We start from the raw sequence: 13185 nt of genomic DNA, 5'->3' as shown, positions 1-13185 counted from the left end.
ACGACACAGGACCTCCATCCGTTATCAGCAAAGAACTTTACTACCTGACACATGAACATATAGAAAGCCGAGATTGACCAGCAGTGGCTGGTCACTCCTTATATACACACACACCCACATTTGAAATAACAGTTCCCGCCAAGCCAAAACCCCGCGCAATATTCCCGCCAACAGCCAATTGTCTCCTTCCAAGGCCGCCAGCTGCAGAGTCCTTATCAGGGTCTGACGTCAGGACCCTAGTTTTCAGTGCCAAAACCAAGGGCCTGGAAACAGGATCCTGACAGTTTACTCCATACCTGGAAGTTCCCATATGTTTCTAAGATTGTCTTACAACCATGATCATATCAAAGTTCTTAGCAGTTCCTGTGTTGTTCATTGAAATTATGGATGTGAGAAATGCACACAGTCTGTTCTTAAGATGTAAACATTTGTGAGCCTCTCTTCTTCTTCACGACTTTATCTTCATTCCAGCTTGTCCCTGTGTGGACCTATGGCTGCATATGTTAATCCTCATGGATACGTGCATGAGACGCTTACTGTGTACAAAGCCTGCAACCTCAATCTGAATGGCAGATCATCCACAGAGCACAGCTGGTTTCCTGGGTAAAATCATATATTATCTTCTTAACACATGCCATTTCACATATGAACATATATGCCATACATTGTTAATACCTGTAGTTCAGATATCCACATGTCACTTTGAAAAGTTGCAAAAATCTGTAGGAGTGTCAGAAAGGACTAAGATGTTCAAGTTAAATCCCCAGGGACCAGGCAGAAGGAAGACATGAACTGCCTAATCAACAAAACATGTATTCCAGATCTATAGGGTGTTTTAAAATGATGGACTCAATTTCAAGGCAAGCAACAAAAAGTTACATATACTCTGCAAATGGATAATATCTCATTAGACCTTATGTTGCAGGGTCACCATCCTGGGAATGACTGAGGCCAGGGGCTGTTCATACACTTAGAGAGGTATCTAGTGGTCACCATTTGAAACTCTGTGCCCTACCCTTTCAAGGGGTAAGATTTTCATTCATGTGCCATCCACAATTGCAAAGGTAGAGCAATTTCAAATCTTGCCCATTGGTTTTGAAACACCCTGTATTTCAAAGCTTTTTTTGATTGAAACTTTTCTTAATCTATGTACCTCATTTTTTAGTACAATCCAAATCCAGTATCTGTGGAAAATGCCCTCCTTCATTCACATATATTACATACTAGCTTGGGGACCCGGCGCTGCCCGGGTTATTAGAGAAAGTGGGTAATGGTGGTTCTCTATGCCAAGTTTGGTTTTTCTTGGTCATTGGCTGATGGTTGCATTGTTTTCAGGAAGTGAGTGAAGGTACTTGAAGTGCCATCATCCATGGTCCACCCTTCTCCAAACAGCAGCAGGATATAGAGTGTGTCATGGGGGATCTGTGTGCCAAGTTTGGTCTTTATCAGCCATTGGATGAGGGTGGTAGTGGTTTCAGTAAGTGAGGGAAGGTAATGCAAGTCCCATCATCCAAAGTCCATCCTCCTTCAAACTGCAGCAGGATGTAGAGTGGGCCATGGGGACTCTGTGTGCTAAGTTTGGTCTAGATTGGTCTATGGATGAGGGTTGCAGCAATCTTGGGAAGGAAGTGGAGGTACTTGAAGTCCCATCATCCACGGTCTGTCCTCCTCCAAACTGCACCAAGATGTAGAGTGGGTCATGGGGGCTCTGTGTGCTAAGTTTGGTCTTGATCAGTCATTGGAGTAGGGTCACAGTGGTTTCAGTAAGTGAGTAAACATACTGCAAGTCCCATAATCCATGGTCAACCCTCCTCCAAAACTGCAGCAGGATGTAGAGTGGGTCATGGGGGCTCTGTGTGCCAAGTTTGGTCTAGATTGGTCATTAATGAGGGTTGCAACAATCTTGGGAAAGGAGTGGAGGTACTTGAAGTCCCATCATCCATGGTCTGTCCTCCTAGAAAGTGCACCAGGATGTAGAGTGGGTCATGGAGACTCTGTGTGCCAAGTTTGCTCTTGATCAGTCATTGGCGAGGGTCTCGGTCCCAAGGAGTGAGTGCAGTGACTGCAAGTCCCATCATGCATTGACAAATTCTTCCAAACCGCACCAGGATGTAGAATGGGTCATGCAGGCTCTCTGTGTAAATTGTGGTCCTGACCCATCCTTGTTGGCAGTTGTAATGGTCGTAGGAAGGGAGTGCAGGTATTGCAAGCCCCATCATCCATGGTGCATCCTCCTCCAAACTGCACCAGGATGTAGAGTGCATCATGGAGACTCAGTGTGCCAAGTTTGATCTTTATCGCTAATTGGATGAGGGTTGCAGTGCTCTCAAGGGGCTCTGTGTGCCAAGTTTAGTCTTGATTAGTCACTGGCGAGGGTCTCAGTGGTCTCAGGAAGTGAGCAAAGGTACTGCAAGTCCCATCATCCATCTCCAAAGTTTTCCAAACAACACCAGGACGTAACGTGGGTCATGAGAGGTCTATGTGCCAAGTTTGGTCTTGATCCGTCATTGGATGAGGTTTGCAGAGGTCTCAGAATGCGAGTGAAGGTACTGGAAGTTCCATCATCCATGGTCCACCCTTCTCCAAAACTGCAGCAGGATGTAGAGTGGGTCATGGGGGCTCTGTGTGCCAACTTTGGTCTTGATTGGTCTTTAGATGAGTTCTGCAGCAGTCTTGGGGAGTGGAGGTACTTGAAGTCCCATCATCCATGGTCTGTCCTCCTCCAAAGTGCACCAGGATGTAGAGTGGGTCATTGGAGCTCCATGTGCCAAGTTTAGTATTGATGAGTCATTGGCGAGGGTCTCAGTGGTCTCAGGAAGTGAGTGAAGTGACTGCAAGTCCCATCATCCATTGTCAAATTCTTCCAAACCGCACCAGGATGTAGAGTGGGTCATGCTGGGTCTCTGTGTAAATTGTGGTCCTGATCCATCATTGTTGGCTGTTATAATGGTCTTAGGAAGGGAGTGCAGGTATTGCAAGTCCCATCGTCCATGGTGCATCCTCCTTCAAACTGCACCTGGATGTAGAGTGCGTCATGGAGACTCAGTGTGCCAAGTTTGGTATTTTTTGGTAATTGGATGAGGGTTGCAGTGGTCTGAAGAATGAGCAATGGTACTGCAAGTCCCATAATCCATGGTCCATCCCCAGCCAAACCACACCAGGACGTAAAGTGGGTCATGAGAGGTCTCTGTGCGAAGTTTGGTCCTGATCAGTCATTGGATAAGGTTAATAGCAGTCTCAGAATGTGAGTGGTGGTACTGCAAGTCCCATCATCCATGGTTCATAGTCCTCCAAACTGCAGTAGGATGTAGAGTGGGTCATGGGGGCTCTGTGTGCCTATTTCGGTCTGTATTGGGAGTGTTCTGACCCAGCTCCCTTTGGCCTTTCCTCTCTCATCTCGGAATGTTGGATTTGAGGCTGGCCAATCAGAGACCATATGCAAATTTCCTTCTGTCATGCCCCGTTTCTGCCATGAGCCCTCTTCTCCACCAGGGGCTCCTATTGAAGCTGCCCAATCAGAGACCATATGCAAATAGCACCACAGCGGCAGCCAATCAGAACGCTGGCACATACCCCTTCCGCCCTCCGCACCTCTGTCCTTCCCATACAAACACTCTTCTTTATTATATATATAGATAGATATAGATTGTCCCTTATCTGAAATGATTAAGATGAGAAAGATTGTTATATTTTTGGAGGGGGGGGGGTCCTTGAATTTGCATATATGTACATATGGTAAATCATGGAGATAGCGCCCAGGTTTAAACACAAAAATATTTTATTTTTTTAACCTACATAGCCTGAAGGTAATTTCATACAATATTGTTAATAATATTGTGTATGAAACAAACTTTTTGTATACTGAAACATAGGAAAGGAAAAGCACCAGTTTATCTGCCATTTCTGTGGACTATTTATTTATTTATTTATTTATTTATTTATTTATTTATTTATTTATTTACAGTATCTGTATACTGCTTTTCTCACCCCTGGGGGGGACTCAAATCGGTTTACACAAACCATTTTAGTTTTGAAGTATTTTTGGATTTCAGAATTCTGGACAAGGGATCCTCAACCTGTACCTACAGACACACTGGATTATCACTTGCTACATGAAAGCTTTATCCGAATAATCTGTGAACATGATATTAATTTGTATTCTGAAAGCCACTACTATAATATTAATTCTTTCGGGTTTGCAGTCTTGGTGTATTGATTTTTTGAAGAGACATACAAATGAATTCTCTTATTGAAATATTCTCTCTTTTATCTATGAAATCTAGTGGTGTTAAGGGAGCTGTTTAATGCAGTCTTTTAATTTATGTAAACAAGAAATTCATGAAATAATAAGATGGGCATGTCAATCTAATACTAATGTGGTGTTGTCTGCTTCTAGTTATGCTTGGACTATAGCCCAGTGCAGAATCTGTGGAAGCCACATGGGATGGAAGTTTACTGCAACCAAGAAAGATATGTCACCTCAAAAATTCTGGGGATTGACGCGTTCTGCTCTGCTGCCAAGGATTCCAGAAAAGGATAATGAATCTGGTCAAGAACGATCCCTATTACTTTGCCTGTGATCTGCTATTTATCCTTACTTGAGATGAACTAGGAACTGTCAGTGTCTCTTAAGAAATCTGTTAAGTGCTGCATCTGATGTCTGATTATATGAAACATTCAGAATATTTGAGCTTTATGCAGAGAAAAGACACGGTTATTTCCAAAGGCCTTGAAATGTTTGATATTTTGAATTGGAACTTTTGGAAGCTGAAGACAGAGACTAGCAAAAAAACAGTTGTTTTCAGATGGACTGGCAAAGACTGAATCGGGCAGTGCAGATTACATCTGATGTGATATAATGACAGAAGATGCATATTGTTGTTGAGGACAAAAAAAACTGTTCAGTAGAAATGAAGACTACGTAATTCACCTTGTGTATAATGACAGATATAATCCATTGCTCACTGTTTTAAGATATTTGCCTGTAGACTGTTGTGAGTTTATAGGAGTTTCTGTTTTCTAACTGTATGAAATAGCTTACCGGTATTAGTGTTTGTTGAAACAAGCCTTAAAAGAAGAGGAGGCCTAAACCTTTTATAGGGGCTGATGTGATGGGGGTAAGACTCCATGGTCTTGCTGTGAGAGACAAGCACCGAAGCCTGCTGCTAGAATAATTATTATATGCAATCTCTTTGTGAAGAATCCCTATAGACCTTTGGTCCTTGTTGATCAGTTTCCGCTCCACTTGGCATATTCTGACTTTTGAACAAATGGAAACATAAGTTATTCATAGACGTCAACAACGCCCCGGTAAATTATGTGATTTTCTTCATTAATAACCTTGCTACTTTCCTTTTAATCATATTCCAAATCTTTGCACTTAATCTTCTGAAATATTATGTACCATTTGACCTGACTAGACTCCTTGGCAATGCTCAGAATATTTATCGTTAAGAGAGTAGCAACCATCCTGCCGGGTTCTATAATTTCCTGTCCTACATTACAAACTATGGTGCAATTATCACTTGCTCTGTGAACAGAAACTGTTGCTACTTATTAAAGAGGAATGTTTTTGCCTGTGTTCTAGAAAGGGATTGCCAAAAATAGCATAAAAGTATATTTTCCCCCATCCTTGTTTTCCCAGAATGCACTTTGACAAACAAAAATCTGCAAATAGCAGACTTCTTTTACATGTATGGGTATATGTATTTTTCAGAGTCCATTTTTCTCACTCCCCATTTGTTTTGAGTAAATTGTAGAAATCTTGTTATGTGTGGATAGTTACCTTGCTGAAATAAAAAAAAAATTGCTAAAATGTATTAGCAATTGTGTAAATACCAGCATATTTACCTACCAAGTAAGAAGTGGCTTTTAAATAACAAGCCCCTGATTTTCAAAACACTGCTGTGGCTTTTGTTGTTTTTCATTTGAAAGCTTTATGCAGACATTAAGTGGCATTAGATACCAAGGGGATGTTAGGAACTCTTGATGTGCTAGATAGCCAGGAACAGGTAACCCTGTGATTCAGGTTTAGTTTATTGAAGACTTCTACCTCTATGGTACTATGTTGTTGATGATGTTTTTTTTTTTAAATTCTCACTCACAATTGGACTATCTCCCTTTTTTTGTGCTGCCACTTTGTCTCTGCTCAGCTCTGAAAAGCAATACTAGCGGAAACCTCATTTTGAACAAAGTGAGATATAAATCGTTTTATATTAGAGAGCATTTTGGGTTTCTGTTTTTTATTTCCTCAAAAAGTAATTTTTGGTATAAAGTACTGTTGTGAAAGCACAGAATTGGGGCGGTGGGTTGAAATTGTAATAAACTGATTTAAGATAGAACATTCTTTTCTTAACGGAATACAATTTTGTGGCCTCACTTTTTCAAGGAGCTGGACTCCTCGGACTGCTGATTTGCTATGAGACAAGATTGCATGAGAAGTTAGTATGTGGGTAGTGAGAAATGAATTTTCAGAATGTGGTATAATGTTATAATATGTCTTAATCCATACATGTTAAAGCTGTGTTATTTAAGATCTTATGTGACTTATGTCTCAACTAGCCCCTATGAGTGGTGCTATGTCCTCACCTCTAATGATGGAACAGATCAGGCTCTCCTATGTTTTCTTACTCCATTCATTAATAACCTGCCATAGAGAATGAAGCTTTCTCTCTGGCACGATGTCATATGAATGAGAATATCCTTAATTCTTTTGTTTTAAATGCTTAAATATTTAGTCATGCCTTTTATATGTACAGAGCACAATCTGCATGTCAAGACCTATTCCTGACTTTGCAGTTCATTGAGGTGAGAGGAAGAAGCATTAGACACACCCTTCATTAATATCGTCCATGTTTTGTTAACTCCCATTTCAAGTAAATGGAGGTTGTATGACACAGTGCTTGATAGGTTGTTCCCAGGATATTTGGCTAGATTTGTTATGCAGTTGCCTCGGAATAAAATAGATTCAATGACGGTGAGCATGAAACATGTCTATTTTTGTAAGGGTGTAAATGTGTGTAATCAATGCAGGAAGAGCTACAATACAATTAGGTGAGATTTGCAAGAACTAAAGGTTTCATTTGATGTTGAATCTTGTTTTTCTGTCTATGTAATGAGTTTGAGATTACCAAACTATCTAACTCTTGCACTGTCATTTCAAGTAATTACAAAAAGAAATGTATTCTGTTGTACAAATAGCTATTTTGAGTCTCAGTTAAGAATTCTTTATGTAAAAGTTACGCTTTATGATTCCTGTATAAAGCCGTTGACATTTCTTGGTGTTGATTCACTTTCTCTGCTTATATACTATGAAGTTTTGTTCAAGTATTTGTTTCAGAAGTAAAATACTCAGGAAGTTATGGCGAATGACTTAGGAGTTAACAAAGAATGAAATACAGTTTGCTGCCCTGTACTCTCAGATTTTGGATCTATGAAAATACATAATTAGTCAGGTTCCAAAAAAGCAAATGCTATTTTATGTAAGGGGCAGTATTTTTTCATGCCATTTTATACGTATAATGTGACGATCATCCAATGATTTTGGTATCCATGGGGATCCTGGAACCAAACCCCTTGAATACAAGAACCCAATGTACTAGATTCCATGTTTCCATTTAGGTCCCCCCTCCCCCCTCCCGGTGTCACTTCTGGTGTGAGAGAATTGGCCATCTGCAAGGATGTTGCCCAGGGGATGCCTGGATGTTTTAAAGTTTTACCATCCTTGTGGGAGGCTTCTCTCATGTCCCTGTATGGGGAGCTCATCTGCGCTGTCCCCAGATTCGAACCTCCGACCTGTTGGTCTTCAGTCCACTGCGGCACCCTTCATTTCAAGGTTAAATGTTATAATATTACATTTTACCAGAGGCATTATTTAAAGCTGTCCTAAAGTTAGTAGAAACATGGTTAGGTGATTTTTTTTTTATTTCCATGCACAAATGAGCAATATAAAGTGCTTTTCTTTTGTTTGTCACTACAAGTGTGTTTATGTTTGCCAACTAGTTCTAATATCTGTGTGGGGAGGGGGGTCTTTGTTCAGTGCAGTGATTATTTTTATCTGATTGATGTTCAAACTGTTTTGTGTGAGCTGCAATAAGACAGCATGCTGTTCTTGTAATTGCTTCTTTGTTTGCCTTTTTAGGGGACAAGAGAAACCTCAGTGTTCCATTGGGAAATTGTTCATACACACATCTATACACAAACTCTTATTTCAAAAACAAGTCTCAGTTTAGGCCAGAAGTCTGGATAAAAGGGAGAAGCAAGATTGTTTCTGACTTGTCTGTCTAATTAATTCATATTTACTTTTTATATCTGTAGATAAATTATTGGTAGATTTACTCTTTGTGGATAAATTATACAAACTAGGGGAACAACCACTCTTTTTACTTAATTTGTTTTTAGCATATTCTTAATTTTGCTCACTTGACAAGCTATATTTCAGAAGCCCAAACAATACTAGTCTTGCTGTCCTTAATTCTTACTAATATTGGTATTTGGAACTACCATTATGACCTTAAAATTATCACTGCCCTAATAAGAAACCATGGCAGGTAAGTGGATGCTCTTATTCTTTGTTTTTAAAGCATCTGAATCTCTGGATTTGACTGTTCAATCTAAAGTAGTGATTAAAACTGCCCGGCTAAGTCCTATTAGTGTGGGACTACTATTATGACCTTGTCTTATATGCAGTCCTGTTAATCCATCATCCATCCAGCATTCTGGAAGAATATCACATTAAAAATATAATTTTTATCATCACGTTTTCTTCCACTTCATTTTTCTGCTTCATTCTTTATTTTGAATACTTCTGTTTTGATTTTCAAAAAAGATTCATTCCCATCTTATTCATGTCACCCACTCATTTTAGATGTTATGAAAATTTTGAAAACAAAGAAAAGTATTGATTTCTTTAAATTTTGGTTCTGTTTTACATCATCATTTTGTTTTTGACAGAGCTAGTTAATAGCCACTCATTTGAAATGGCATGCATATAAAATAACAAATATAACTTAATTTGTATATATTTTTAAATATTCAGTAGATCTGTTTCTTTTTATAATGCATCCTTGGAATCTCTGCTGAACATGTCCTGTTCACAATTGAACAAACTTGTTTCAAGTGCATCTTAACCTCGGTCATAAAGTTAACTCTATCTTAAATACACTTCAGGGTGCTTTGAAGATAAACGTGTGCCCTCTTTCCAGGCAATGTTCAGTTTTTTTAGTGTGTTGAAGTATTTTGTACAGCACCCTTTATAAAGTTTTTAGCAGCATCAGAATAGGAAAAATGGCTGGCAAAAGAATCTTTTGATATTTGGTTGCAATGTGTCTGCAGCAAGCAATGCAATAAAACTTAAGCCGAGAAAATATATATTCATGTTTTGCTGTTTCTGTGTGTTCCTGCCTACAACAAGCAAGGTAAATAGCAGCTGCCTCCAGGATCCCTTAGTGAGCACTCATGAACAGCAAAACACAGGAAAATCGGTAAGCCTCCCTCTTAAGCATGTAAAAATAGCATAAATCTTTAAGTTTGTTTACTAAAATGGAAATCCTAGGAAAGGTTGGAGGCTGGTAAAAATACCTTCTTTGCATGGATTTTGGAAGAAACTTTGAAGGAATGCTAGGAGTTTCTAATTATTTTTGCTTACTTATGAAAAATGTACCTGAGATGGTTGTTTAATTTCACATCTGCATTCAATTAGTTTTGAATAAAAACTTCGCTGAAACATGTTGAACTCCTTTTATATGGTACAGGAACACATCTCTGTTCTTTCCAATTTATTTCTGCTTCTGGTGCCAAATTTTCTGTTACGAAAGTAATGCCCAGGAATACATCTACATTATTAACTCAGGCTTATCCGTATCAGCCTACAATGCAATTACCAAAATATCAAGGTTTGGAATCACTGTCTTTTGCATACAAATCATTGGACACTGTTCGTGTCTTTCAACTTTTGATCTCTAGGTAGATATTTTATTTAAGCCTATGGAAGAGAAGTATAATACCACATTCTTCAATATATTTATTAGAATTTATTTTTGTGTGTTGTGACATCGAATTGTTGCAGGTTGTAAGCCACCCTGAGTCCCCCCTTGGGGTTGAGAAGGGCGGGGTAGAAATCTTGGAAATAAATAAATAAATAAAAAATACCATAACTTTCACTGAGCTTGTTGAGCAAAAGGTCGCAGGTTCGAGTCCAGGGAGTGGCGTGAGCTTCTGCTGTCAGCCCCAGCTTCTGCCAACCTAGCAGTTCAAAAACATGCAAATGTGGGTAGATCAATAGGTACTGCTCCTTGGAGGTAGCTACGGACAACGCCAGCTTTTCGGCTTAGAAATGGCGATGAGCACCACACCCCAGAGTTGGACACAAGTGGACTTAATGTCAGGGGACAACTTTTACCTTTATCATAACTCTTAGGAAGGATCAATCAGAATAGCCAAATCAGCACTAAAGCAATTAAAATACTTTTGGGTGTCTGTTTTATTTGCATAAAAAGTTCAGAGAAAGTAATTTTCAGCTGCAGTTTAAATAAAGCTCTGTGATTTTAAATTTCAGGGCAGAACAGATGAGCACTACACTCTGGGATGCTGCAATCCTTGTTGAAGAGATGTTAAATGGTAAAAGAAATACTACCATATAAAACAATTTGGGAGTTGTACATCCCTGTTCATGATACAAAATTAATTGGAAAGGAGTATCAATTATATAGGAGCTGCTGTAAGCTTTATGTGTTTTCCTCTGATTTATAACCTGCATACACATACAAGGCTGTCTACTTTAAATTGGCTTATTATAACTAACCCTATAAATCTTCACCATAAAGGAAAGGATGACAACAGAGAATAAAAACAACGTGAAAACATCAACCCAACCCTCCAACTGTCAGTTGTCTTACATGAACAAGTTGGTTTCATAAAAACGAACAAGGGGGTATATTCATGTTCAAGGGGAGAGCATTGATGCACTTTCTGTGATAAGAGACAAGAGATGCCTACTGCCCAAACCATTCTGGTTACCTTGGTAAACTTTTAAACAGTACCATTTAAAACTAGACTGAAGGAACCTGAGGGAATATGCAGGTTGTGTCCAAAGCTATGAAGGCTTTCCGAAATCTGCCTACAATAGCAAGTGCATTATTAAGGGGGTGCAAAGAGTGTGATCACCTGGTACAATTTTCTCCTAAACTACAATACCAACATTGTAGTTTAGGAGAAAATTGGACAAGACGAGCAGCTGAATAATGCTGACCGGCCATCTTTTCTCCCTAAGCTCTTTGAAGGCTGATGGGGGAGAGCTCTACTTCCCCTCTCTGCTGGATTTCTTTAGAAGGATTCAGCTTGCTCTCCCTTTCCTTTCTTATGTGTGTTCAGCTGGGCTAGCCCCCCCCCCCTCTTTCCCACACATTTATAGAGTCTTTTCTCTTCCTTTCCTTTGACATCCCCCCTTTTTAAACAATAGGTATAAAAATCCTTCTCAATTTTGCTTTCCAACATGCCATACAACTGATTGCTCACCCAACAGCTAAAATTATTTTTGACCGGCAACAAACACTTGTGCTTTTCCCACTGTATGCAAAAGCACATGGCTTGCTTTGATTTGTGAAGATAAATATGGGCTCAATTTGCAATTTTGATTGCTGAGAGACACATTTCCTGCTGTTGAATGAGCTAATCATACATGTTTGATTTCTGTAGTTTCCCCTGCTCTTTTGCATGCCGGACACAATTTGCTATTGCTCCTGCTGCGATCCCTGGGCAGCATCAGGAATAAGTAACCAAGTACCGAAGCAGGAACAAACACGCATGTGCAATCTCAGGCTACTGGAGGGACGTATTCAGATACTTGAACATTTAAAACTACAATATTGTGGTCTGGTTTAGTACAGGAAGGGGAGCGTGTTTGACACCATGAGTCATTATGTTGGGTGACACCAGTCACAGTGACATCCATGAGCCTAGGAACTTGCTGTCTTCCACATCATGGATGAATATGATTTTGCCTACTCTCTGTTCCACACAATGTATCAGCAAGTACATTTTCTTTTGTGAAATTTCAGAAACATTTGGTACTGTCTGTTATTTTCAGAATTTGGGCCTTCCCCACTGCTGCTCTTTCTGATGTGAACATATGCTTTGGGGTGGGGGTCAGTTCTTTGAAGCATGCATTTGGGTGCTTGCACATTTTCATTTAAGCAGGATTCTCTTCTTACCTGAGTGGAAAAGTCTAGTATTATGCAATTCAATCGTTATTGTATCATCACACAGCATTAAAACACAAGATATCAATCATACAAAACAATGAAAAGCTAAATAAAATAAAACAGACATTCAAGATTTTTTTGACATATAGGCTTGATACAGTTTAATACATTTTTAAAAGGAGACAAATCCTTGTTTACATAGGTGTCTCTGTCATAATTGTATAACATTGTATGTATCACACAGATCAGTAGTTCTCAATCTTCCTAGTGACACAACCCCTTAATACAGTTCCTCATATGGTAACCCCCAACCATAAAATTATTTTCGTTGCTACTTCAAATGGTAATTTTATTTCTCCCTGCATCCAAAGAACTCTGTCAACCCCACTGATGATGGATCTGAACCAAACGGCACACAGACCCAACGTGGCCAACTATAAATATGGGCAGGGTTTAGGGATGAGTGATCTTGACATATAGGAGTTGTGGTTCACCCTCATCCAAATAGCACTGAACCCAGGTGACGATGGATCTGGACCGAACTTTGCACACAGACCCAACATGGCAACTGTGAATACTGGTGAGATTTGGAGGGGATTGACCCATGATTTTGGGAGTTGTCATTCACCCACATCCTTATGCATTTTCTAATGGGAGCATTAATTTCAAAAACAAAAGGAAAGACTGACCTTTTCTAATAAATAGCATTACAAATTACCTAAGCTGCTCCTGCTGCTGCTCCTCTTCATGCTGCTGGGCCACTCTCAGTCTCACATCGTATGGGTGCTTTTCTCCCTGCTTTGAAGGGACTCGCTGGTGCAAGCCTCCATGCTCTCCCTCGCCCGCTCATGCATAGCATGTCTGCTCTCCCCTTCCTCCCCAGAAACAAACTCCCCTTGTGGGGTTTTTTCGGGCTATATGGCCATGTTCTAGAGGCATTTTCTCCTGACGTTTCGCCTGCATCTATGGCAAGCATCCTCAGAGG

At 39.8% G+C, this 13185-nt stretch overlaps 1 protein-coding gene across 2 annotated transcripts in view; it reads left to right on the top strand.

Moving 5' to 3' along the window:
• Positions 1 to 9724, top strand: part of CRBN (cereblon) — a 33717-nt gene extending 23993 nt beyond the window's left edge. For both annotated transcript variants that reach the window (XM_060766312.2, XM_060766311.2), the window contains exons 10-11: positions 472 to 603; positions 4397 to 9724. In XM_060766312.2, the coding sequence (XP_060622295.1) occupies positions 472 to 603; positions 4397 to 4580 (316 nt within the window). In that variant the 3' untranslated portion in view covers positions 4581 to 9724. The remainder of the gene's footprint in view (positions 1 to 471; positions 604 to 4396) is intronic.
• Positions 9725 to 13185: the final 3461 nt, after the last annotated feature.

The sequence above is a fragment of the Anolis sagrei genome, chromosome 2 (assembly GCF_037176765.1).
Source record: "Anolis sagrei isolate rAnoSag1 chromosome 2, rAnoSag1.mat, whole genome shotgun sequence".
NCBI lineage: Eukaryota > Metazoa > Chordata > Lepidosauria > Squamata > Dactyloidae > Anolis > Anolis sagrei.
Note: the sequence above shows the minus strand (reverse complement) of the source record. Positions and strands in the feature narration are given on the sequence as shown.